Source organism: Bactrocera oleae, chromosome 3, assembly GCF_042242935.1.
Source record: "Bactrocera oleae isolate idBacOlea1 chromosome 3, idBacOlea1, whole genome shotgun sequence".
NCBI classification, from domain to species: Eukaryota; Metazoa; Arthropoda; class Insecta; order Diptera; family Tephritidae; genus Bactrocera; species Bactrocera oleae.
Window position 1 is genome coordinate 63,732,031 of NC_091537.1, and position 27,656 is coordinate 63,759,686.

The 27,656-nt window shown below is 35.6% G+C and overlaps 1 protein-coding gene across 6 annotated transcripts in view; it reads right to left on the bottom strand.

Annotated features, from left to right (window-relative positions):
• Positions 1–5,883: 5,883 nt before the first annotated feature.
• The window catches only part of CycE (cyclin E), a 35,028-nt gene continuing 13,255 nt past the window's right edge, over positions 5,884–27,656 (bottom strand). For 3 of the 6 annotated variants that reach the window (XM_036364901.2, XM_014243258.3, XM_036364898.2), the window contains 5 exons: positions 16,789–16,841; positions 13,988–14,486; positions 7,403–8,595; positions 7,104–7,329; positions 5,884–7,014 (listed from right to left, as the gene is read on the bottom strand). In XM_036364901.2, coding sequence (XP_036220794.1) covers positions 6,739–7,014; positions 7,104–7,329; positions 7,403–8,595; positions 13,988–14,486; positions 16,789–16,820 — 2,226 coding nt within the window. In that variant the 5' untranslated portion in view covers positions 16,821–16,841 and the 3' untranslated portion in view covers positions 5,884–6,738. Of the gene's footprint in view, positions 7,015–7,103; positions 7,330–7,402; positions 8,596–8,816; positions 9,177–13,987; positions 14,487–16,788; positions 16,842–27,656 lie in introns of those variants that run through there. The other 3 variants (XM_036364905.2, XM_036364908.2, XM_070106744.1) reach the window with 2 other exon arrangements.

A 27,656-nucleotide genomic window follows, 5' to 3' on the forward strand; every position in this document is an offset into this window, starting at 1 on the left:
CCAAATTCGCTCAGAAGAGCAAATAAGATATACTCGAGGTCATAGATCTCGGCGCGAAGACCCCGAGGTTCGATCTGTTGAGCAAGTTGCAAATACTGTTCAACATAGAACAAGGCGGCAAGATCCCCAAATTCGCTCTGAAGAGCAAATAAGAGATACTCGAGGTCATAGGTCTCGGTGTGAAGATCCCGAGGTTCAATCTGTTGAGCAAATTGCAAATACTGTTCAACATAGAACAAGGCGGCAAGATCCCCAAATTCGCTCTGAAGAGCAAATAAGAAATACTCGAGGTCATAGATCTCGTCGAGAAAATCCTGAGGTACGTTATGATGAACAAAGTAGGAACACTAGGGATCATAGAGAACTTCGCGCAAGAAATCCTGAGTATAGGAATTTAGAGCGCATTCGTGATCAAATGCAAAGGGAACATGCAAGAAGAAATCCTGAAATAAGGAGAGAGGAGCGTGATAGAGAAACACAACGTCGACAGCTTAGTAGGAGGGGTATGAGGGAAGAAATTTTGAATCAGAGACGTCTTAGACAAGGTCAAGTTCGCCTTCGTAGAGATAACCCACTCAATAGACAAATTGAAAACCAAAGGCAGTCCCAACGAATCCGATTAACGAGAGAAAATAATGTTATAGAAACTGATAATAGTGGCAATTTAACAGATTTCAAAAACATTTATTTCCAAAATATAAATAAGGGCCCTTCTGAAATATGTATTTGCTGCGGCGGCTTATGGTTTTCACACCAAGTTCGCAAATTAAATTTCAAAACTATTGCGCAAGGTCACCCGAATGCTGCATTCGCCTTCTTTTTAATGCAAAAATTTCCTTCAGAAGATGGAAATTACAAATGTTAAAAAGAACGTTCCAAAAATATGTTTAGCTAACGGTCTAGACTTTCCTGAAATACCGGATTGTTTGAAAGGTTTAACCCCAATTGAAGAACATCTCATAATGCCTAGATTGCCTTTTATGACAATCCGCCCGTTAGGATATCAAGGTCAGAGTTTGCTCAAAGGTGCTGTTGTTAATATACCAATTTCTGTTAACAATATTGTGACATCTCTACCAAGGTCCTTTGATGAAACATGAGCCTACAAATTTACTTAAGAAGGCGTTTGGAATACAATCATGATTACATGATCGATACCATACGCCCCGCAAAGATTATGGAAACTTTGCAGTTCTTAGTGAATACCCCTCTGTATCGTGAGCACAATATACATATTAATGAAAACTGGATTGCAGAATTTAATAACCAAGAAGAAGTTCCGTTTGTTGCATCTGCAGAGGATTCCCGATTGGTTCAATCTTTTCATGCGGCACAAACTTCTCATGATAATCCCTCAGGTAATAATATTCCAACGGGTCTTTTACCTTCAGAGCTAAATCCAGGCGGTCAAGAAACTCTTTTGGACAATATTCCTGTAGAAAACTTAGACTATAACCGTTTAGTTATAGCGCCAGGTGAAGGACAAAGACCAATTGACATAATTCAAGACAATAATTCAAAAGAGTTGTCATTTGGAACAGTATACGCTGGGCAGAAACGTACATGATCTGAAACATATAGCAAAATAATACGTTCTGAAATTCGCCGTTTTGACAGAAGAGCGTGTACCATTCCAAAGTAGAACAACTTTACAACAAAAAATTAGAACTGCTACAAATTAAGAATAGTACATCCATTTGCCTTAGAAAGTTTTCAGGTCGCAACCAAGTTACGACCCAAAATCTATTAAACGAAAACTTTGTTCATAACTTAATTCAACACGATGAAGGTTACAAGGTTTTGAAAGGCGTTAGATCCTCACCTGCGCACTGGGAAGCTGAGAAGAAAAAGGCAATCGCTATGATTCGCCAATTTGGGCTTCCAATCTTCTTTATCACTTTATCGGCTGCAGAATCTCAGTGGGTTGAGCTTTTGGTCATCCTCTCTAAAACTGTTGATTCTAAAGATATTTCGGAAGAGGAAGTTAACAGTTTAACAACCCAAGATAGATATCGCTTAATTCGGTCGGACGCGATTACTTGTGCTAAATATTTTGACTACCGCTATCGACAAATTCTTAAGCTTTTTAAAGATAACGCCGGCATTTTTGGAGAGCATTTTGTTACAAATTAATAATGCTTAATAATGCTCCCAGGATCAACCTTCAAGATCCTCAGACATTTCCTGATGTCATTAGTTTTATTGACAATTTTATTTCTACCGATGGTTCGATCAGCCACTTAGAAAATTATTTGGGTTATCAAAAGCATAACCACAGTCGGTCTTGTACTAGGGAAATAAGAGGACAACAGTTTTGTCGTTTTGGTATACCATATCCACCAACGCCTTCAAACCAAATACGATTACCTCTTACAGAAACAAGTCAAAACTCAGAAAGACACAAGGAAAACTTTTTCAAAATTCAAAACCTTTTAAATTCAAATATGACTACAGAAGACATTTCTAATTTAAGAGATTTTGAACATTTCCTGTCTGATAGTAGAATAAATATGTCTTTTGGTGACTATTTGTTAGCCCTTATATCAAGTTTAACAAAACCCAAAATTTTTCTAAAAATCCCATTTCCATAGAGCAAATATGGATATATCCAATATATACTGAATACATATGCTTGCTGTTCATATATAATTAATTATATTAACAAGTCTAACAAGGGAGTTTCTAGGCTCTTAAATGAAGCTATATCAGAGGTAAATGCTGGAAATTATACTATTAAGCAAAAACTTAAACATATAGGTCACAAATTTATATCAGGCACTGAAATATCTGCACAAGAAGCAGTATATTGCTGCATTGGGCTCCATCTTTCGGAAGCAAGTAATGCAGAAATATTTATAAATACCTCTCGACCTGAGGAACGTGTTCGAATGGTAAAACCTAGAGCGGAACTTCAGAACCTTCCTTCAGGTTCGACTGAAATATTCGTAGCCGTTTTTTAGACCGTTATGTTCAAAGATCCGATCAGTTAGAAACTCTTTGTTTAGCTGATTTTGCATCTAGGTATAAATATTTTAAATCTAGTAGAAGAGCACAAGATAGTGATCATGAAGAAGAAGAGAGGGAAGACGATAATTTACCAGAAAGCGGGGTTGTCATGCCTCTTAAAGACGGTAGCGGTTTTGTGAAAAAACGTACCAAACCTTGTATTATTCGGTATAGAAGGTTTAACCCAGATTTGGCCAGAGTTGAGTATTTCCGCGAAATGTTAATGCTTTACCATCCTTGGCGGAATGAACAGCAAGATCTCATTGAAAACGATAATGAGCAGACTTGCATAACACATCGTATTATAATTGAGGAAAATCAAAGAAAATAGGATGTTTTTGAGCAAAGAGAACTTGAAAATGTTCTAGAAAGTCTTTATAATGAAATAGACTTGGACGAAGGTGCTCAAAATGAACTACCTATCGTGGAAAATGAGTTCAGAGTGTTGGCACTTCCAGAAATAAACCCAAATATAAATTTGCTGGACTTGCATGGCGAAGATTCAACAGATAGTGGCACTGAATCTGATTGCAATATTAGACTTATTAAACTACCCCCTTTAATTCTAGTTGAGGAATTATTTTCTTTAGTTCAAAGTCTAAATACTAAGCAAAGAACCTATTTGACACATTTGATGCACCACCTAAAAACAAATCTCCCATTTTATGAGTTCATTGGCGGCGGTGCAGGTGTAGGAAAGAGTCGTTTGATATCTGCAATATATCAAGCTCTTAACCATCGTTAGAATTTTACACCTGGATCGAATCCAAGTTCCTTAAAAGTTCTTCTTTGCGCACCTACGGGTAAATCAGCATTCGGAATAGGTGGAATGACCCTTCATTCAATATTCTCTTTACCTGTTAATCAGTTGAATAGAGAGTTGAGGCCACTTAGCAATGACACAGTGAATTCATTGTATTCCAGACTTATCGATTTAAAATTAATCATAATTGATGAAATATCGATGGTAGGTGCTTGTATGTTTAGCTCTGTTGATGCGAGATTAAAACAAATTTTCAAAACAGACAGCCCCTTCGGTGGTATACCGATCATAGTGTTTGGTGATTTGAAGCAACTCTCACCTGTTGGAGATAGGTGGATATTCTCTCTTAATCCCAATGATGCATACAGCACCTTAGTTGGTTCCCCTTTGTGGGAGTTATTTAAATACTTTGAATTAACAGAGATAATGAGACAACGGGAGGATCAGGCCTTTGCAATTGCATTAAATCATATGGCATCTGGTGCTATGACAAATGAGGACATATCACTCATTGAAACTCGAGTAGTTAATTTCGAAGAAGTTCCCGATGATGCCATACATTTATTTTGGTCCAATGAAGAGATAAATAATTCCAATGCCCTTAAGCTCAGTCGAATCCCAACAGAAGCTTTCCTTTCCAGCTTCCCATTGGATGGTGTTCCAGTTTTTGGGTTCGTCCTTTTTCCTTTTGGTACTAGGGTCCCTCGACGTTTATACTTGTAGATCCTTGGTCACTCCCATAGTCTTGCTTTTATATTTTCAGGCATTTTATATTTGTTTGTGCACTCGCGTAGCCGTACTTTTTGATTTTCGAGCCTTTTTATTACATTCGCACACTGGTCACTGCTCATGCGTCAGTTAAAAAACTTTTATTTTGTTTTTATACAAAAATATATTTTAGGAGCTATTCTTCTTAATTGAATTCCGAATAAGAACTAAGGTTTACAATTTATTACACTTAACTCTAAACCTACGTTTGCCGCTGCAACGGGGATGTAATTCGCAGACCTTGTGCTTCCCACAGTTTCGTACTGCACGTGTCGCAACTTCAGCGATTTGGCTGGTGTCATATTGCATTACTTTGTATCATATAATACTAATACATCATTTTATACTTTTTGACTGTGTGGCGTGCTAACTTATATATGCGCCAAGATTGGAAAGCTCCTCTTTAGACGAGAACTTATCGAAAAATCTCAATATTTCTTATCCTGACCCCTATTTTAAAGGCATTGGAGCTTCCAGATAACTCCACATACATATATTAGTCAATTAAACCCCAGTGAAGCCCAAAAGTGGTGTCTCTTAAGTTCTTTTATAGTTACTATACGATTCTTGAGAAAATTTAACTTGCAATGTGTTCACAAAAAATAATTATGAGATCTAACACTCCATCCTAAAAGTGATGTAAACTGCCAAACACATGCTTTCGAATGTGCATGGGTGCTTTTATCTGTCACTGTCTAGTTATTCACCTCTTGTATACTAATGTAGCCCTATTTGACAAGTAGAAGATAACAAAAACAATTTTAAACATTAATATTTTTTATTTAACGTATTTTTGTTTGTTTTATTAAACATTAAAATGCGAAAAGCGTATTCATGGATTTACTTAAACTATATGCTTAATTGTAATGTTCTTAATTATTATATATCTTGTATAGGTCTATGTAAAAAGAAATGTGCCATTTCAGTTTAAAAATGTGACTTTTTGTGAAAAAAAAAAAAATTAAATATGAGTCCATTAGTTAAACAAAAATACAAAAACGTATGTATATATAAATGGATAAAGCGCACAGAATGAGCTGTTAAGCAAATAATAAATTTTTTTATCTTAGTTTAAAAAATTATATATACAAATTATATCTTACAAACTATTTGAATAATTTTATTTTTTTTATTTACATGCATAGATTTCAAGCAACAAATTGAAGCAACGTAGTTTTCTTTTCAGCGTAGTTTTCTTTTTTAAATTCATTGGTTATTTTTAAATAAAGATATTTTACGTGAGAGCAGATATTGGAAGAAATTCCCCTTTCTTCATTCCTTATTCCATATCATTTAAACAAATAGTTTTCTATTAGGTTATGCTTATATAAACATTAACAGTTCAGTTCAGTTTTTTATTATAGCCTTTTATTTATGCACTTTTTATTAGCTTGTGTAGATTTACAAAATATGGTTGCATAATATGTATGACATAAAATTGGAAAGGTATTTTTATATGTATGATTATGAAATATGAAGCGAAAATATAACATTACAAATTTGAAAGTTCTCATCGAATGTAGATTTTGGAATGTTTCAATACAATTATGACTATGTAGTTATATGATATGCCGTGCTGGATGGCGGTTAAAGGCGATGAAAATGTGTGTCCCTCAACTTATGACAAACTATGTTAGTGGGTTAGTAATAGAAATGTTGGCCTGAAATATAATATATTGAAGCGATGAATTGCTAGTATATTTATTTTTCATAGTTATGCACGAATGATTCTGGGAAATGTGAATGATTATTTCCACACAGGATGCTTTTATATTTTTCTGCAGTTTTAAAATAAGATTGCTATGCACCATAAAATTTTAGATATGTATATGATATATTAATGACATCAGCTACTTTGAACAATAACACCTAAAAACGGCACATTAATCATTAAATCTCTAAAAACGTTGCAAGCAAAGTTATCCCTAAAATTATCAACGGCTCGCTAATTAACTTACTTTCAGCGTGTATTAATATAATTAATATTTACATGTTATTTTAGTAGTTTAAACATAAGCCTTAGAAACATTAAAAAAAACTTCTTTTTTTATTTGACTACTACATTAATGACTAAAATTAAATTTAATTTTGCTAAACGTTTAAACGTAGGATATTGTATTTATAATATTGTGAATAATTTACTTGATTAGAATTTTTATAAGGGTTTTTCGATACAAACTATGTATTATTTTACTTGAGGATTACGTTAGAGCATTTTTTTCTGCACTGACTTCAACTTTGATTGCTGAGTTTGTAGATTTGGCTAAAGAGTTTTTACGTGTTTTAGCGGTGGTACTTTTTATCCGTTGAACAGTAGTTGGAGCAGGATCTTCGTCGACATCTGTCGCATCGACCGGTTTTCGACTAGACGCCGGCGGCGTCAACAAACCATCTGGGCATAATAAACCTGTAGCTGGAGAGGCCTCCGTGCGGTTTTTAGTTGCAAAAGCAAGCTCTAGTAATTGTGCAGTTCGATCCTAAAAGTTATAATGAATATTATTGAATTGGCTCGCTTTTCAGATAAAGAAATTTTAAAATTTAACATAATTTAATTAATATTACTTACAAACATTTCCATTGATATTGTGTGCGTTTGTATTATATGCGAGTCGTCGGTTATAATATTGGGGCAAATATGACCTAAACCGAAACGATTTGTGAATTGTTCATTTTGCTCCAACATGGGCAAGTAAGTAGACTCTTCGCGCACAACTTCGAAAAATGGTCGCATCCAGCGCGCGCATGGCTCAATCGTTTGCCAATCGAATCCCGAACAACGCAACGCTACCTCTCTATAATAAAAATAATATGCAATGAATTTATAATAGTATGTTCTAAGTATAGTCATTATGTGTATATACATACCTATTGAATGTGTGACTCATGGCCGCAGCAGCAATAATAGAATAACCATAGTCGGCAATACCCAAATCCAGTGAGCATAGGTCCAATAATTGCGCAGTTTGTACAAATTCCATTCCTGAAAATTGCGGGTAAATAAAGGCATCGTTCTTATCTGCCTCGTCTGTTGTCGCCGTTGATTTGGCTTTGTACGTGTTATGCTTAAACGACGCCGGAGTACGGTTATTCACATTTAATTGCATGTAGACACCTAACCATCCCATTGGTGTAACCGGATTTATACTCCATTCGAGCGCTTGCAGCAGCAACACTTCATGCTGCAATATATCCGATTCCTGGCATGCGCCATCCGTCACATAGGCGAATTCACCAATTTTGGGCGGGTATATTTCTTCAACTTTCGCAGCCACAAAAAGACAAGTTATGCCAATCAGCTGCAGATGAGTCTTCTGTACATTCTTTTGCGTACTTAGGTAGCGATCCAAGTAGTCGACTGCCAAGTAGTAGGATTCGCGATGTAGTTTGTATACTTCGCAAACCTCAATCAACCAATCAAGCAGAATGGCACGCATACGCGGCTGTAAGCTGGGATGTCGTTCCAACATTGAACCTGAGCGTAAGAAGGCTGCTTGATGGTCCTTTTTGCACATTAATTGCCAAACATCATATGCATTTGCCCAACTTAATGCTGGTAACGGACATTGTCGCAACTCGTCTGGTTCCGTTGCCGGTGTCATACAGTTATATGGTGTGCCCGTGTAGTCATCATCATATGCCTTAACCAACTTTGTTTCGATATTTTTGCCTGTGTTTTGAGTAATTTGGCCAGGGGTACGTTCTCCTAATTGGGTGACGGCGTGCATTTTATATAAGTGATGCGGATCTTTGGAGCAACTTGTCGAGCATTCCGAAGATGGTGATGTTGTTGCAGATACAATTTCGTCATCTTCCACGTCGATGACTTCATCGTCTGGACGTAAACTGCTCGGACTGTCGGGTATGCAATCCGCGGTGGCCTCAAAGTCGGTGCCGGCTGAGAGGTAGTCGCAAGAACTGCGCGTGTCGATTTCATGAGAGAACCCATCAATTGGCGACGGATACACCGATGACGCCACAGAACTTACATCACTTGTATATGGCGAGGGTAGCGTTTGTTTGCGCTTAGCCGACGGTAGATCGCAGCCTAGGTCAGGATCCTACAATGCAAAAGCAAAATATATTAGGTTATTATATATACTTGTAGTTAATATACTCAAAAAAATTAAAGTGTTTAACACACACGCACAAACGAAAACATGATTAATATAATATTTAGAGTGAACCGTTTATATTCGCTTTGGTTCTTATCCTAACTTTATACAATACTTTAACTTGTTAAACATTTTTTTATTTTCTTAAAATTTTTTTTTATTTTTACCATATCAACTAGTTTTCTCTTTCGCTCCCACTTCATTATCACATAAATTCAGTTCAAATCAACTGCAAGATCTTCCTTAAATATGATATGCGTTGCAAAAATAACAATAATAACACAAACAACAATACAACAATACAACAAAGGCAGTTTTTGGTTCGAGGAAATCCTTTTCTCATATAATAACTTAAAGTATTTAAATCGATTAAATTCGCCCGCACAAATGAACAATATCAATCAATCTTCATTACAAAAACACAGTATATTTTGGCGACCAAAAATCTGTATAATTCGTGGCGATTTGGGTTAAATGCGATAAATGATTATTGCAATTTTTCTTAAATTCTCATCATATTTATGTTTATATATATTATATTTGGTTTCAAAATACTTCTTTGGTTTTTAGTTGCATCAAATGGTTTCACTGATTTGCACTGCACGTATTCTATTATTAGAATAGTTGCTTCATTAACTGTAAGGGTATTTAATTTCCACTGTTTTTTTTTATTGAACTTGCGAAGGTGAAAATAGGCTTAAAATAGAGTTGGTTATGCGGAAGCTTTAGCTCTTTTCACTGAATACCGTCGTTAGCAGGGTGTAATATTTAAATGCGCACAAGTTGCGTACGCCTTGACTTTCCGTGTTAAACTGATCGTGTGCCGCGATCATTGACGATATATCCTGTGTGCAACGGTAGCGCAGCAAAAAGACAGCTGCAATGAGAGTTGCTCGTACTTTAACAGGCTGCAGTCGTTTTTGCCTGCAGCGAAAGGATACGTACTCAGTCGAAATTGTTTTGTTCTCCTTCCAACACATACGAAAACATCAGAGACATGTGAATATGTGAGTGTGTAAGAATTAAAGGCGAAGAAAAGATGAGGATAGAATGCACAAAGGCGATATAAATAAGAGCGGGTCTCAGCAGACAACCATAAGATATATGTATATTGTATGTGTGTATATATGCTTATTAATATTTATATGTATGTATGCATGTATATATGTAAATGGATTTAGGTACTTCGATTAAATAAGGATCTGACAGTGAAAGCCAAGAAGGCTGCACATTTTCTTTTGTATTAGTATTTGTTTTTGAGTTATTTCTTTGTTCGATTCATATCATAATCATAAACTTTTTGTCGTGTACGAGGAGCACCAAGGTAAAGTACAGGTAAATCACACTAACGATTCTGATCACAAGTTACTTACTTATAAAATTAGTTTTGGAATTCCTGAAAGAGCGAAGAAATAATGCAATTTTCTCCAAACACAGTGGTTAAATAAAGTATGTCAAGGGCGCGTACGTCAGAATTCTACGTTATAATTAACGTTTTTATATTTCAATAATTAATTGAACGATCTTTTTTCCTAAAAAATTTGTATCAAAATAACGGACGATAGAAAACAGGAATGATCTTTACAAATAGGATTATCTTTATATAGAAAAGGCTTACTTTCCGCAAACAATTTGTAATTATTCGGAATGGTCAAGAGGATTATGTTACAATGAAAAGGCCGTGTATATAAAATTATGTTTTATTGAATTTTAGAAACAAACATCGATTGTTAAAGCATATGCATACAACATGTCTTCATACATACATATTTAGATATATGCACGTTTGTATGTACATATTTATATACAATTCTGCCTTTACTCAATACAATTTGCATCAAATAGAGAACTAAAAATTTGACGCTGGAAAGAAATTGCGACAGTTAAAATATACATACTTACATTTGTAAGGAAAAATCTGAGAAAGAAGTCAGCAGCAACAATATCTTCTTAAGAAGGTACAAAGCAGCAGCTGCTGAGGATGACGCAATACTGATAAGGGTGACCTATAGAACAAACATATGAATAAAGTTACCGCACAATTATTTGGCCCAAAAACAATTCTATGGCTTTACATTTTTGCACAAATAAATTGGAAATATTGTCTCCGCATTCCATCTAGTCACTGGACAGGCACTTACAAACGCTCATATATTATATATATACATACCTACTTATGTGGAACTCAATTAGACCAAGTGCCATCATCTATTGTTAGTGTATCACATTTAATTCAAAATCTATTACGCAACCAATATATAATATATACATGTATACATTTATATTTATATGTAGAACTAATAGAACTTCGAGGTTGACATTGTATAAAAGATAAGTAAGCTTTCATATAATCATACATAATTTACTGAAAAAATTACAGAAGTGCTGAGTTTTCAAATTAAAATACTTGAAATGACAGTTCTTGCCTTTTATTCGGTTTTTTATTTGGACTAATACTATACTATACTACTACTAGTATGAACTAATTATAAAGTCATAGCAGTGTACATTGAAAACCTCAGCTTAGTCAAAATCTCGAGCTTTAACTGTAAATCTTTACGAGAGCAAAACCTTTCCTAAGAAGTTCAACTTTTAAAAAGCACTTTTAATTAACTGTTAATTTAAGTTTTTACTTAGTTAGAGAGTATGTTTTTCCTTTTTATAAATAACTCAGCTTATAGCCCACTGGCCTTTTGGTTTATATCTCTGGTGGAATGTCGTCACGGAAAACTTTATTTTCAGTTCAACATTTGTTCTGTATGTCGCTTTGTATGCAGAAGTCGCCGAATCTTTAATAGAGCAATTTAAAACATCTTTATAATAACTTTGGATGCCCAATTTGTACAAGTGTCCCCACATTTTTCAATACTCAAATAAAATTGGATTTGCAGTGGTGTATTAGTTAAAAGTTCGCACTACCCCCTGTAATATCTGGGACTTGTTTCTATACAAGCTTTAAATCATTTGGAACGTTCAATTTTAAATGATTATTCTGTGAAAAACTTACATAGTAGTATATTTTTTTTTTGTTTAAGTTAAAATACTGTTATATCGTTATGAGACTGCCAGTGGCTTCGAAGCTTCATTTCAAACATATTATACATAGTTGTATACATTAGGGTGGAGGTAAAAAAAAAAGTTTGCTTAGCCTGAGGGTAAAATCTGTAGATTATAAAAAAATAAAATTTTTGGACAAAAAAAAAATTTTTAACATCTAGAGGCGGCCCACTCAGTAATTGTGATAGTTTTTGACTCAAAATTTATTTTAACGCTTAAGGAAAGCATGTTGTTGTTTAAGATTTTTTTTTAGTCCAATTATGACCGCAAAAAAAATTTTTTTGTGTTGATAACTTTTATTTGGACAGAAAGAGGACTCTCCACAGCTTCTAGAACACTAATCAAAAAATGTTTACAAAATAAAAATTTTAACTCGAAAATTTACTTTAAAACTGAGATGTTAAAAAAAAAATTTCTTTCGCTTCACCCTAGTATACATATCCGAGAAAGTAGGTTTTCACTACAGGAAGAAGGCTACGGTTTGAGTGAATTCGATTTTATACTTTTAGCAACAAAAAATTAAAAACTACGAATACAAATGTTATACATTTTCTCTAGCGATTCAAATATTTGTATCGCTCGATTGTTAAGTAAACTTAATGCAATATCAGCAGATGTGTGCATTGCACAACAGCAAAATACAAGAAGCAAGAAAGAGGATCAAAAAGAAAAAAATGTTATAAGAGAGGAACAAAGAAACAAATACATTCATATACATATATCCACGTACACAAAAATTATGTTCATTTTTAAACTTAACACCAACAAGAGCGAATATGGGAAACCAAGAGATTTGTAGTTATGTAGGTTTCGAAGTAGCGAAAGTAAAAATTGAAACACGCGCTACTCGGGCAAGAAAAGAATTTCAACACCCAAGAGAGAGAGAGAGAGAAAGAGAGGGAGAGAGAGAAAATTCGGAAAATGTTAGATTTTGTTAGAAATATTTAAAGGAAATAAATTCTAAATTGTCTGACTGCACCCTCTGAAAAGCGAAGAGAAGCCGCACATTAAGAAACGAAGGAAAAATCTAAACATATGAAACTCCTTGGTAAGGGTATGCAGGCTAGACTGTGACTTCAATAAAATTAGGCATCTGCGCTCGCATACTGCATACTTATACAAGCATACATATCTACAAACGTTGTGGCAATCAAGCGGTTGCGCATGCGTGAACACCTTGAGCGCAAAGAGGGGTTGTCAAACGTCGCACGGTTACTTCGCGATCCTGCTGTTATTACCGAACGCTCCCCAATGCATAACTATGCACTTACGAATATGTGCACACATATGTATGTATATGTACATATACTAAATAGCAAAGCATACAAATATACATATTTCTACTTCGTTCGGTAAGGAAAAGTTTAGCAAAAAATCGTTAGGATGTCTTACCCTCATACATTACAAACTATGTACGTATACATACAAATATGTGGTGACCTTTGTTTTTCGTCGATTTTTATTTTTGATGGACGCGCGAGGGTTCACGTGTTATTTTCACAGGATAATGTTATAGCAGAGATATGACTTTAATCAGCAATTACAGCATACGTTATCTTTGGTCAGAAAAAGAAATTGACAAACGAAAGATAACTGCCGCATGTCGGTTGAGTATTCAGAGCAATTGAGACGAAAACGCACTTTCTTTAATAGTTATCACTGAGTTTGAAATGAACGCGTCTATAAAACGAATGTTTGATTGTATCCACAGAAAGGACACTTATATGCCGTTACGTAAATATGTATGTGTATATGTTGTTAGACCAACGGAACGGCATTCACGTTTTGCTAGTTATATATGTGCATACATATTTACTTGTGAGAATATATAATTAAATATTCATAGGGACGACGTTTGGCCCGTTGAGGTATAACAGTTATGTATGTATGTAGGTTAGATGGTATGCTTAAGAAAGTAGAAAGTTACTCCTTTCTACAATGTTAAATGTTTATGTAATGCAAAGAAAAAATTACAAAAAGTAGTAAACAGTTACAGGCATAGTAGGTTGTAAAATAATGCTTTAGCTTCTTATGCATTTATGCAAATGATCACTGGCATTAAGTGTACTGATCGAGTATTTTGTATTTAATTTTTCGGAAATATTTGGAGTCTGTACATACTTATATGTACATATTATTTAAAAATTTCTGTTATAGTTGAGTCGGCGCAACTATTGTCTTGAAGATGAAACCTAATAAGAAAATAGCATAGCAGACATGATATTTTCCCATTTATGACTTATTAATAAAATATTTACACAAATACAAATATTTAACTTACATGTTGCGCTTCATTAACCGAATCCTGTCTTTTACGCTTGGTGGTATCCCTACAATTATTAATTTGAGCAAACCAGTGCGAGGTATCTGTAGATGTAGTCGGCACTGGAGACCAGCCATGTAACAACTTCGAATCTATGGACGACGATGATGGTGATGTTGACGATGCTTCAATCACTGATATATCAGCAGTTTTCAATGATGTAACTGTAGACTTTGACGGTGAGCCCTCTAACAAGGATTTATATTGTAACGATTTCGACGATATTGGTGGCTGAAACCAAGACGACGTTGCACACATTGGCGTTGTATTAGAGTTTTCATCAGTTGATGTAATTTTTCTACGATTTTCTATATTATATGGAAGTTTGCTTTGACGATGCTTTGAGGTATTTTGCATTTTATAACTCTTGTGGCCACTTTTGTTTTTATGACTACTAGTTGTTTCCCTTTGAGTAGGACTTCCGGTAGAAATTTTGTTACTTCGATCCTTTTCAACCCTGCAATAAAACAGAAAAAAACGTGCTGAAATAAGTATTAGTTTCCAAATATTCTAAAAAAAAGAAAAAAACGTGCTGAAATAAGTATTAGTTTCCAAATATTCTAATAATCAATAAAAGTTTTGGAAAACATATATCATTAAGAAATTCATTAAACTCAGTCATTTAAATTCACAACACGTATTCAATTTCTCTCATATATTTCGAAGATTGGTAAAATAAGTACTCCCATAATTACGCCTACCTATTTTGGTAGGCAAAATACGATCAGCGCCGGTGTTAAAATTAAGTAATTCACATAATTGCATTTCATGCGAAATTTACATTTCTTTTGCAGATTACACAACATAAACAATCCTCCTAGTTTATTCAGATATACATATGTGCATATATAGATAAATTTCTAGCGCGCCCGTTTTTTTGCATTTCCGCCGTTTTTCCTTAGTACCCACAATCTTCCCATAGTGCAGATGGGAACAATTGGTTACGAAAGGTTTGTCGCTGATTTTAAAGATGCTCTAAAGAGAATCGCAGTCGTTACCATTGTGTCAAAAGTATCAGTTAAAATAGATAGCAATTTATAGCTTGAACAGCAAGGCAACACCCAGAAAAGGGTAAATATGTAAAGAGGTAAATTTATTTATCTTAAAGACACCCCATAAATTTCTTGCTCGTTAAGTATGTCGAAGTCGTCTATTTTTTTTACAAATGTGCTGTATATGTATAGCTCGTCGATTTTCCAACCAATAAATTTATACGCTTGAGAAAAATACAATACTTAACCGTCAAATTTATATATGCTGGTGTGCGTTCTTTATAAGTCATAAAGGACGATTTTAAAACAATACAAATAATAAATATGAAACTTATTAGCAAGAAAAAAAAATTTAACACAATCTATATTTTAGCATATAAATCAAATCAAATAAAAGTTGTACTATAATTAAAAATATTTTTAATATTAATATTAGTTTAATATTTTGTTAAATTAAATAATGATTTTGACTAAATATCTGCGTTTTATTCTGCCAAATGGTCGATATTTTCTCTGCTGCCTAACTATTCATATCTGCATTAGCGTTATCCTACAAATGGTGGAGTTAACATTTTCCTAGCTGCTTCTGAATGACTAATAAATTTTAATGAGAAGTTTTCTAATAGACATTACACTAATGGCTGGTTCACGTACAACTTTTGCTTCGCTTTGCTTCAGACTCCTGCTTTGACAGATGAGCCCGATGTATGCTTCTGTGTGAGTTCGTTATGCCTTATGTTTTCTTCGTTAAAGTAAGAACTGTCAGCAAAGCTGGGAAAGTTTTATGTAAATCAGTCATATGTTTTGAGAGGGTAAGCTTTTCCCATGTTTTTAAATTTTACCTCGGCCCACGGCTCATTAACTAGTTGAACGTGTGCCTTGGGGATCAAGAAACTTTCACCAAATTATTTTATAGCAGCAAATTTCCTACCATTCTTCTATTTGCTTTAAAGGCCACCGCATGTCTAGCGACTTAAATTCCGAGGTGTCAAAACCATAGGTATGTCATGCAAATTATGGCAGTTATTTTCATACAAATTTTCCGCGTTCCTTGTAATATTTCCATAACTATTGAAATAGAAAAAGGGATATAATTGCTGTTATATTTGCATCCCTTTTGTCGTTGGATGTAAACATATGCATGCATCGCAGAACCAAAATAAAATAACGTATGCCAATAGTGTACCAGGCTGATGTGACGCCATTATAGCAGAATACGTAAGCATTGGCGGAATGGCGATGGTGTTGTCCATTGACTGCAAGTGACTTTGACTTGTCACCGTTGCCGGCGGTGTGGCTGCTGACATTCTAGCCCGTTCTTGCGGTTTTCAAATAGCGAAGCAGTGTGCCTTCTATATGTGTGGGTGCTTGATGTAATTTTTGCTGTACGCATGTATGTATGTGTGTACATGTTCAAATTCCATAATGATCATCAAATTAATTGAAGGTAATTCTGTACACACCCCTCTTTGGTTATTGTCGTTTGATGTTATAGCCCATAATCACTCAGTTATTTGGCCGAAAGGTTGGACGCATAACGATGGACGATTTTGCAGCTGAATTCACTACACATGCAACTTTATTTAAATACTTATTTAATAGCGGGTTACATTTTCATCATGATTTTATGGACTTTTTCAATTAATATAATTTATTAAATATACATATGTCTTTATTTAGCTACGTACGCAGGTATAAGGGTGTCTCTGAATATAAGCAAATAGAAAAATTAAAATGGTTTAGTAATTAATTGTATGTATAACTCACTTTTTGTAATATGTGTTCATGTTATAACTCATATTTGGCAGATCAATCAAAAACTGAAAGAAAAAAACAAAATTATTAAAAAAAAACTATAACTAATTTGGTTTATATTTATCTATGTTTTGAAAGTGTGATTACTTCTCTAATAAATATTATTTTCCAGTCACCACTCTGCAGGCAATTTAAAACCTCATATTTTTGTTCTAATAAAACCCATTAGCCATGTAAAAGCGATTATGTATACAGCTTTGATATATAAATAGTTACACATGGATATGTACGTTTTATAATAACGGACATTCAACTATGGTAAAAATGTATACAGCTTTGAGATGAGTATATATATGTATGTATGTATGAAGACATATAAATAGTTACTCATGGATATGTACGTTTTATAATAACGGACATTCAACTATGGTAAAATTCCAACACACAGAACTTCAAAAAGTGGAAGGTGTCAAAAACAGTGCCTGCATGACTTTTAATAGTTAAATTGCTACATACATGCACCTACAAAATACAAGTTAATACTGATTATGTGACTGCTGAATTGCGATAGACAGAATGTCATTAAATTTTGTAGCCATATGTCACGTTATCTTTCGCAATTATTCCTATTTAAAAAATATATTGATGATAGGACCCATGTTGATCCTTTAAAAATTATTATTAAATTATATTAATTTATATACCATTGTGTCTACTATGCATATAGTACAAGCATATGTATGTACAAGTATGTACATAGCAAATAACAGTTACAAAAGGATAATATTTTTATTGATGAAAGCCTTAACTTTTTAATCAATTCAAATTCGTAGGATGAGATGAACATGGCTGTAACGTGCACCTGTAAGGCATATGTATGTTGATGAAGGCAGTTAATTCCGACAGCTGATGAATTCCAACTTAGCCAATCCGCAAATTATGTTGGAATAATTAATAAAGAAAATGAAGTGCACGAGATGATCATGTTTGATTCATGGCTTTTGAATGACAATTGACAGTAACTTCTAAAGGAGCCGGAAGGTTGTGGCCCGTAAGTTTTATATTAACTATTTTCATACAAAACTCTTATTAAGTTGCACTAAAAAATATATTTTGCACAAATAAAATGGAATAATCTGCGAAACTAAGAATTAGATAAATTAAATACAATCACATATTAGTTTTAAAGCATAAATAAATCTGTTAATTTATTTGTTTTTTCGGTCTAAAGGCCTAAATTGGAATCAAACTTTAGGTAATGTTCATATCAGTAGTACTTCTCATATTTACATATACCTATATTTAATTTGGATTTTGTTTTCTCTTACTACCCCATTTGTCGATTAGTATTGCTTTAATATGTGTATGTGGATGTATTTACATTTAATTGTATATGTAATTATATCCTGTATGCACTTAGCTTACTATTCTAGTCTAGAAATAAAAAAAATCGATTTTTGTTTATATTTCCAAAGTCACTATTCAAGAATATGGATACAAGACGATTTTCCAATATTCAAATTATTTTCGGAGATATTGGTATTTTGCTGACCCGGCATCAAAACTGGTTCAGCCGGGAATGAAACTTTAAAAGCGTTTTTGTAGAAACTGTCTTTTTCAAAACGATACCCACGATTTATTGGGTTCTGCTTCTGTCTTCTTCATAGACTAGTCTATGTCTGCACTAATAAATTTAAACTTTTTACTTTTTAAAATTCGATATAGTTAAAAAAGTGGTACAAAAATCGTTTTTTTTTTAGGCAGTCGCTATTTCGTGAAAAAAAAACATTCAAACTTTTCCGCAGTTCCGATCATTGCAACATTATTCTACATTAATAATTTTTTTTTTAGATTCAGATCGCTAGGAGGGTTCAAATCGTGGGTGTGGTCACGTGCCAATTTTTTTAGACCCTCTACTTTATCAGCTGCTAATTTGTAACATTTTTTTTATACTCTCGCAACCTGTTGCTACAGAGTATAATATTTTTTTTCACCTAACGGTTGTTTTTATCACCTAAAACTAATCGAGTTAGATATAGGGTTATATATATATAAATGATCAGGATGAAGAGACGAGTTGAAATCCTGGTGACTGTCTGTCCGTCCGTCCGTCTGTCCGTCCGTGCAAGCTCTAACTTGAGTAAAAATTGAGATATCTTTATGAAACTTGGTAGACATGTTTCTTGGTACCGTGAGACGGTTGGTATTGTAGATGGGCGTAATCGGACCACTGCCACGCCCACAAAACGCCATTAATCAAAAACAAATAAATTGCCATAACTAAGCTCCGCAATAAGATACAAGACTGTTATTTGGTACACAGGATCACATTAGGGAGGGGCATCTGCAGTTAATTTTTTTTTTAAGTGGGCGTGGTCCCGCCTCTAATAGGTTTAATGTGCATATCTCCTAAACCGCTAATGCTATAATAACAAAATTCACTATAAGCAAATGGTTTTAGACCCTCTACCTACAGTGTGAAAATAGTTGAAATCGGGTGGCAACGCCGCGCACTCCCCATATAACGGTACTGTTAAAACTACTAAAAGCGCGATAAATCAAGCACTAAACACGCCAGAGACATTAAATTTTATCTCTGGGATGGTATGAGATGACTTTATAGGAACCGCGTTCAAAATTAGACAGTGGGCGTGGCACAGCCCACTTTTAGGTGAAAACCCATATCTTGAGTTCTGCTTAACCGATTTCAACCAAATTTAACGTAACGTAACGTAACGTTCTTTTCATATTTCTATGTTATAATGGGCGAAATCGGACTACAACCACGCCTATTTCCCATATAACTCCATTTTCAATTCCATCTAATTCTTCCACTTTTCACTATGCATATCAAGCAACAATGATTATATCGGGATAAAACTTTGCGTGAATAATACGTTTAAAGTATGCCACCTTGTGACCAAAAATTTTCTAAATCGAACCAAAACTGTTCAAGCCCCTAAGTACTAAATATGTGGACCCCAGTGCCTAATCCACAAAGAAATCTCAAACGAGTATACCATTTGACTTTGCGAGAGTATAAAATGTTCGGTTACATCCGAACTTAGCCCTTTCTTACTTGTTATAGAAAAATTTGTAACTTTTTTTTATAGAAAAATCGATAGTAAAATATGAATTGCATTTTTTTGACGACACTTCAAAAGTTACCTGAAATTCATGTCTCTAGACTAAACTGCACACACAAGTGAATATCTAAATATGATTATATACATATTTTCATACCAATATAGCTATGTATGTACATAAAGATATGAATTGAGGGCATTGAGGATAATTTTACACAAACAGACCAAAAAAATGTACACAAATATGGTATGCATGAAAATATGGGTTTACACACTAAAATTTTTGTTGATCATAACGAGGGATAGAAAGAATTTCAAATTGAAAAGGATTGTCGAATTGCGTAGCAGAGAACTGTTACGAACAAGAACACACAGCGTGCCACCCGATCCCGAGCATTTCGTAGCCCTTCGACTTTCCTTGTCGCCCTCTTGCCAACAAAATACAAGTTTGGCAACAAAGATCTTCGTGTAAGCGCACACTAAGTATGTATCCTAAGTTGCTTGGTGGTTGTATATTTTATGGACGTATTTCTCAAAACATTTTTCTAACTGAAGAATTCTTGGAAAAACACGTAGGATGTTGCATTATAGAAAAAACTCAAATCTTTAATGAAAATGAAAACGATGCCATGGTCAGTCAATAATACATTAAGAATTACTTCAAAACTTCTGAATTGATCGAGTTGAATAAACAATAAAAGAGCAAATGCGGACAGCAGTGACGATTGTGAGTTAATTTGCAACTTAATCTCGCTATTTAACCAGCAAACAAAGTAAGCAATTGAGCATTTCAGTAAATCGTTTCATTAATTATTGTATAGATAAACACTCAAAATAAATTCCACCAAATAGTTATTTCGTTTTTCGACTGTAGAAATATAATTTGTACTCGTCCGATGATACTCACTATTTCCTAAGCTGTGAGTGAAAAAACTAAATACATTGTATGGTGATAGCACTTTTAGTCCTTTGGTTTATCCTGAAACACGTCGATTCACTGCTGGGTATATATGTATAACAGAGATATAGCCTCAATAAGAACTGACGAGATGGCAGGCTTAATAGAACAAGTATTTAATCGTTCCGTTAGACTGCGTTCACACACAAAGGATTTTCGTCACTTAAACTAGTAGTTTGTAAGCGAGAGGGCGGCTAGGAAAAACTAAGTACTTTTATGTTCGTATAGTTTACTACTACGCAATTCGGCATTCGTTTTTATTTTGAAATTCTTTCCCCGATTGCATTTGCGCTCTTTTGATGAATATTTGCAATAGAATAATAGCATATTAAAATTGTAACTGTGCGTTAGCAATCAGTTTCACAATTTGAAAAACATTATTGTTTAACCAAATTATATCTAAATTAAGAGAAAGAATGTAAAATTAAGTTAGTTACAAGTGTCCTTTCTGTTATGCATAATTTTAAAACTATAGGCAAAGAGCATCGCAATTGTCAGGTCAGACAGCAAATCTTGTATTGACTTCCTTTCTGAATACAACTGCTATCTGCTATGTAAGTATACATAGTATATTAGTTTTGTTCACCTAACGGTGGTTTGTATTACCTAAAACTAATCGAGATGGATATATATATAAATAATCAGGATCCGGGTGACTGCCTGTCCATTTGTCGTTGCTACACATGTTCTTTGGCACCCAAGTGAGCTTGGTATTGCAGATGGCAGTAATCGGACTATTGCCACGCCTACAAGATGGCATTAAATGAAAACCTATGCAACCCTATAACTAAGCTCCAAATCATGATAGAAAAGTCTAATTCCATACAAAGATTTGCAGTAGTATGGATTATTTGGGGGCTGAACATTTTTAAAAAGGGTGAATGACTCCGATCCCTAATAGGTTTAATGTACATATCTCACAAACTATGATAGGTATTTCAACCAAACTTGCTCAAGACAAATCTTTTTGGCACCTTCTTTGACAGTATGAAAATGGGTGAAATCGGATTATATTCACACCTACTCCTCACTTTCCATATAATAAAAACTTAAATTCCATCTATTTCCTTAATTTTACGGTAACAAATAAAAAACCCATGAACTTATCGTTAGAAAACTTAATACAAATATTGCCCTTAAGATACGACATCTTACGTCTCAAAATTGTTGAAATCTGACCATAACTTACCAAGACCCCCAGTTACCGAATATGTGGACCAGTGGCTGACTTTTTATTGAAAATAGTGGTTAATATTTAAGATAAACAATGCAAGTTAGACAACGTCCTGATGCTAAAAATGGGTAAAATCGGGTCATTTGTTCCTATAGCCACCATATACCATACTTAATATAAGGATTTTAAAATATCCAGTCGACTTTATATCATATTATTGGTCAATATGTGGTTATGTTAATGAATTTTTCTGGTAACAATATGTCTTCAAGTCATCGGGTCAATACTGCCCATAGTCCCTATAAACCTCATATAAATATTTTCCAACTTCTAATGAATTATTTTTATTAATGAACCTCAGAGGGCATGTTTTGAAAAGGATATGTCGTAATGCCAAAATTGGATAAAATCGGGTAATACTACCCATAGCCCCCGTATAGCCAATATAATAATTTCAAACATTCGGTTGGTTTTATACGGTATATGTCGGTCAATACGTAAGATATCTTAGCAACATTAAGTGAACGTATAACGCTGGATTAATTTAATGTCGGACATATGTGAAATCGCTCCACATGAGGTAATTAGCTCTCATAAAACAAGTTGCCTTATTTTATATGAATTATCTTCCTAAATCGAAAACATGCTTCCGAGTATATGTCAAAAGTTAATGCAATCAGTCCAGATCTTACTCCACCCACATTGGCTTTCCGTCTGACTTTAAAGCGTTTGGCTGACTTCAAAACGTCAATTGCAATGCATACGAACAAAGAATTGTATAATGTTCTGTGTTGCATCCGAAATATTTGAGATGATGCAAATCATGTTTTGAAACGCAAAACCCCGGTAGTTGTTGTTGTAGCGGTTATCGAATCCCCGCTTGGATGGTGAGGTTCAGGTTGATTGTCGTCAAAGTCATCTAACGGTAGGCCCAAGAAACGTGCTGTTTCGACGGGGTCGGACCATAGGAAGAAAGGTGTTAGATGAGTGGAGTTCGTTGGGCATGCAAAGATGTGATTAGTGTCATTCGGGGACTCATTGCATGCTGGACATATATTTGATATGTCGGGGTCGATTCTAGATAAGTAGGAGTTTAACCTGCTACAACGTCCGGTGTGTTTTACGTGAGTACCTACCGTCGACGGCCTTTCCTGACGGTGCTCCAAAGCACAACGTATCAAAACAATGCGTTGATAAGCGCCCCAAATAATACGAGCTTTTTGCAAGTATTAATTTGGTTACCAGTGGCCAGTGTGTAGGGGCACACTGACCATCTTGGTAGGATTCGAGGCCGACCTAAAATCTCTTCCGTTTTCGGGTACGGAACCTAGTTGCTTGTGCAACTTCTTTTTTGAACTGAAAATCAGTTTTTCCAGCATTTAGGTTTAAACCACAGCCACCACGACACTCCCCAAAGGGCCGCACCCAATGAGCAGATTGAACCGAAGTCCAAGGGCATTCTGCTCCCCGTGGTACCAGAGTTGAGTCTCCGGTAAGACTGTGTAGCCGAACCGAGTGTGGTTACTGCCAGTTGAGCTCCACCTTACTCAATGACTGGTAACATTTGTCGCTTGAACTTCAAATGTCTTTTTATTTGGAATCTCATTTAAAGTCTATAATATCAGTTCAAGCTGAGTATTATAGCACTATTTTTGACATCATTTACTATGCTGATATTTCTGGGCAAAATAAAATAACAGTCATAGTGCGTTTGGCTTTTAGTCGCCTTTTACGACAGGCATGCCTTACCGCGGGTAAATTCTTACCCCTACCCGCAGGGGGATTTAACCTGCTACAGTACCAGAACGAAGTTGCGCAAGGGTCACTTTAGATTCTCGTGGCAACTTCGTGTTCAATGGGTGGTGGTTTGACTTCAAGTGCGCCATTCACTAAGAGGGAGTCGGTGAAGGTATTAATCGCTTCACTGTGAATGGCGATCAGTGCATATCTGAAATTTGTTGCGTCCGAAGTCTGGTCGGCGAACTGTTCGATGTCGTTGGTGTAGTCAAGGAATGATCTCTTGATGTTCCTAGGAGGCGGTTCCGCTTCAAGCAGACGACTGCAGGTATGGTTTCTGCGGAAGCATCCCAGAAGAAACTACTTGGAGAGGAACTCGTTATGGTCCTTAACCGGAAGTATGCGGGCCTCACTATGCAAGTGTCCGACCGAAGACATCAAGAGACATCCCGTGCTGGTCCGGAGTGCAGTGTTCTGACGCTTCTTCGTCTGCGTTTAACTACATCCAGGCGACCATATCGGTGCGGTGTAGTCTTGTATGTTGCCAACTTGATTATTGACTGTCGGAATTTTAATGTCATGGACTGTAATGTTTAGATCCAGTCTATACTCCTTCGTCGAATTAGTAAATATGGTCGCTGTGGATTTTGTGAAGGAGAGTGTTAAGTTCCTTGCAGAGAAGAAGCAAGAAAGGTCGGAGAGATAGCCGTTTGCTTGCGTCCATGTGTTCATCATCGATTCCATGGCCCGACGTCAATATCGTGCAATCATCAGCGTACGAGGTGAGGGAAATTCCCTCTGGTGATTGAGGGAGTTTCGAAATTAATAAATGAAACAGTAACGGGGGGTGGACACCTCCCTGCGGAACCCCCTGTTTAATTCTTCTTTGTTTGAAGTCGAAACAGTACGGATGAATGCCGACCGCACAGGTAGTTCTTAGTTCACCTCCTCAACCCTGGAGAGAGCGTGGATGGTTCAATGTCCTCAAGTAGAATTGTATAGGAGAATCATCCACTCACAGGGTTGCTTTTGGTTTATGCCATGAATTATCCGGGCGTTTGTGACGCTAAGTACATTGGTGATGCTGTGCATTGTGTGAAAGCTATGCTGGTGATCTGCTAGGCCCAGGTGGTGAGTGAACGTGGGGAGTAGCAAGGCCTCAAGTGCCTTCACTACTGGGGAAAGGAGAGTTATCGGGCGATAAGACTCTCCGTTGACCGGTTTCCCAGGTTTCGGTAGTGGGACCATTCTTCCGACTTTCACATCAGGTATTTGAAGTGTGGTCAGCGACAGTTTGAGGATCTTGGTTAAAAAGCTAACTGCCGTCGAGCCTAAGTGCTTTAGCATCAGCATGTTTATTCCATCTGGCCAATGGATTAAGATGATTTTGATAACACTCCGAACCTCAACGGTTTGAAAAGGCCTTGACTGTAGTCCAAAGCTTACTACAATCTAAATCTACAAGACTTCAAATGCCCTACCCATTTTGTACGCTTATGCTGGTGTACCATGTGCCGAATCTCTAAGTTGATATCCCTTATTCGGGGATCGCAGGGATCAGCATCGTGTAAGGTGTCGCGCACGTTAGCTTAAACGGAGTTCCGCGATTCTTCCAGCCGGGATGAAGCGGGCGGTAGCAGCAGCGATCACCTTGCGAAATCGACGCTCACCGACGATTACGTGCGTAGAAATGGGTAGTGTGGTGAAGGATCTCTCGGTAAATTCTGCGAAGCCGACCCAGTTACTTTGTTTAAGTTAATAAAGTTACGATTGCTCGAACGATAATTATGGGCAGATGGTCTTATGCGAGGGTTAGCATAGGTCGCCAGGTTATGCTATTTATCAGAGCACCTTCCACCGCTAGCGATGGTAATATCTGGTGGGGGCTTCATCATTCATTGTCCAGAATGTCGAATCGTCTATCTGTTCTGCCACCTCCATCCCCCTTAGATAGTTTGACAGGCAGTAATGCCAAGGATCGTTAAAGTCGCCAAGTACCCAACGGTTTTCATCACGAAGTAGCGCACCTATACCTAGGTGATATCCTGTTGGGCAACATCTAGCAGGGGGATATATATATTGAATATTTCGAGGTCGACATCACCTGACCGGATAAGTATACCTTGACATGCAAAGATAGTATCCCCGCGGTCGATGTCGCTATTGATAAGAATATATATTGAACGGTGTTGTACAATATAAAGACTAGACCTCCAACATTATCTAGCTTGCGATCCTTACGAATAACGTTGAAACCTGCAAAACTCAGAAAATCAGAACGCCTGTTTATCTTGGTTTCTTGGACCACAGTTATCGATACGTGTTCCCGGCTCATGAATGCAACTATCTCCTCGATCTTACTCTGGAGTCCGTTGCAGTTAAATTATAGTAGTCGAGTTTGTCACGGGTGTATAAGGGTAAATCCTGGGGGTGAGGTGTTGGTTGTCGCACTGTGGGGTTGGTTGGCGACGCCACTGTAATGGATTGCGCAGGCAGATTCCTGCAGCAAATTATATAACGTATCATTTTGCAATGTTTTATGACGTGCGCACCGATGATGCATAAATACTGCACTCAAACTGGATCCATACTTTGTAATAGTACGTTTTCGAAGTCAGCCTTTATATCGGTCAATATGTGAGATATTGTAATGAAATTAAGTGGACACTTTTCCTAAAAAATAATGTAGTTTGGCGCGGATATGATTGAAATTGGTCTATGCCTTGGTCAATAATATAAATTAATAAGAACCAAATTTAATTTTAATCTATTCGGTTACTTCAAATAATGCATATTGAATTCTTACTCAATATTTTTTAATACGCAAATCGCGAAAGTATAAAATGTTCGGTTACACTCGAACTTAGCTCCTCCTTACTTGCCTATTATAAAGTTTTGCCAATACCTGAAGGTATTTCTCTAGTTATGTTCATATACATACATATATGTATATTAGAGCGGGTCGATTTTTTTCTATAAAATCGCGTACGCGGGAAATGTTCTACGGATCATTCTGAACTACTTTGCCTAAGACACTACAGGTCTAAAACCGATTTCGAGCCAGCGATGTTTAAGGCGAAGTTTATCTTTTAGGGATTATAAAAATTTCTTCGATGGTATACTCGAATGACATTTAATTCATAGGTGCATTTTGATATTCTATTGATCATTTGTCGGAATCGGCCAGATCGGACAACTATATCTCATATCTCTGATACAACCGATTATTCAGTTAATTTTATTAGCCTGCCTTTAATTAAAAACCTTAAAGCACGTAACTTTGCATTTCTATAATATTATACATGCTTAACAATGACAGTGAAATAAAGAATACCATATTTCTTGCATACGTGATTTTTCCGTTTTTGTGGTTCCCTGTAAATGTAAAATGTTTTAATTAATAACATATATGTTAATATATCCATTTGTTCACCGCCACAAATTGTCATTGCTCGATTTTGTGCCTTAATAAGGGTAATAACAAATGCTAAGCGGATTCGAAATTGTAAACATTAAAACGGTATAGGGGAATCTGAAGGAATATTTTCCATTCAAAATAAAGGCTTCAGGGATATTGTGCATGATTTTTTTAAGACTAGTCTCGTGCCATTACACAATTTCGAGATATTAAAATTTTAAAGGTAAATTGTTGTTGAGCCAATCTTCAATCGCAAATTATGTGGTGGTTCCAGTTAAACCAGTGAATTTAAAAACTCTACAAGAATTATTAATTGGCCACTTTATCAGTATCAACAACAGTGTCAATCGATTTGAATGTTATTTCATTGCCAGGTACTGTTTTTTGTATTTTGAAATTAATTTCATCATCTAAATTTTTTGCGGCTAAAATAGCTTGTTTACGTAGCTATAAGCATGATTAGTATGTCGAAAATGTGAAAAGATACTTTTTATTAAATACCCTTAT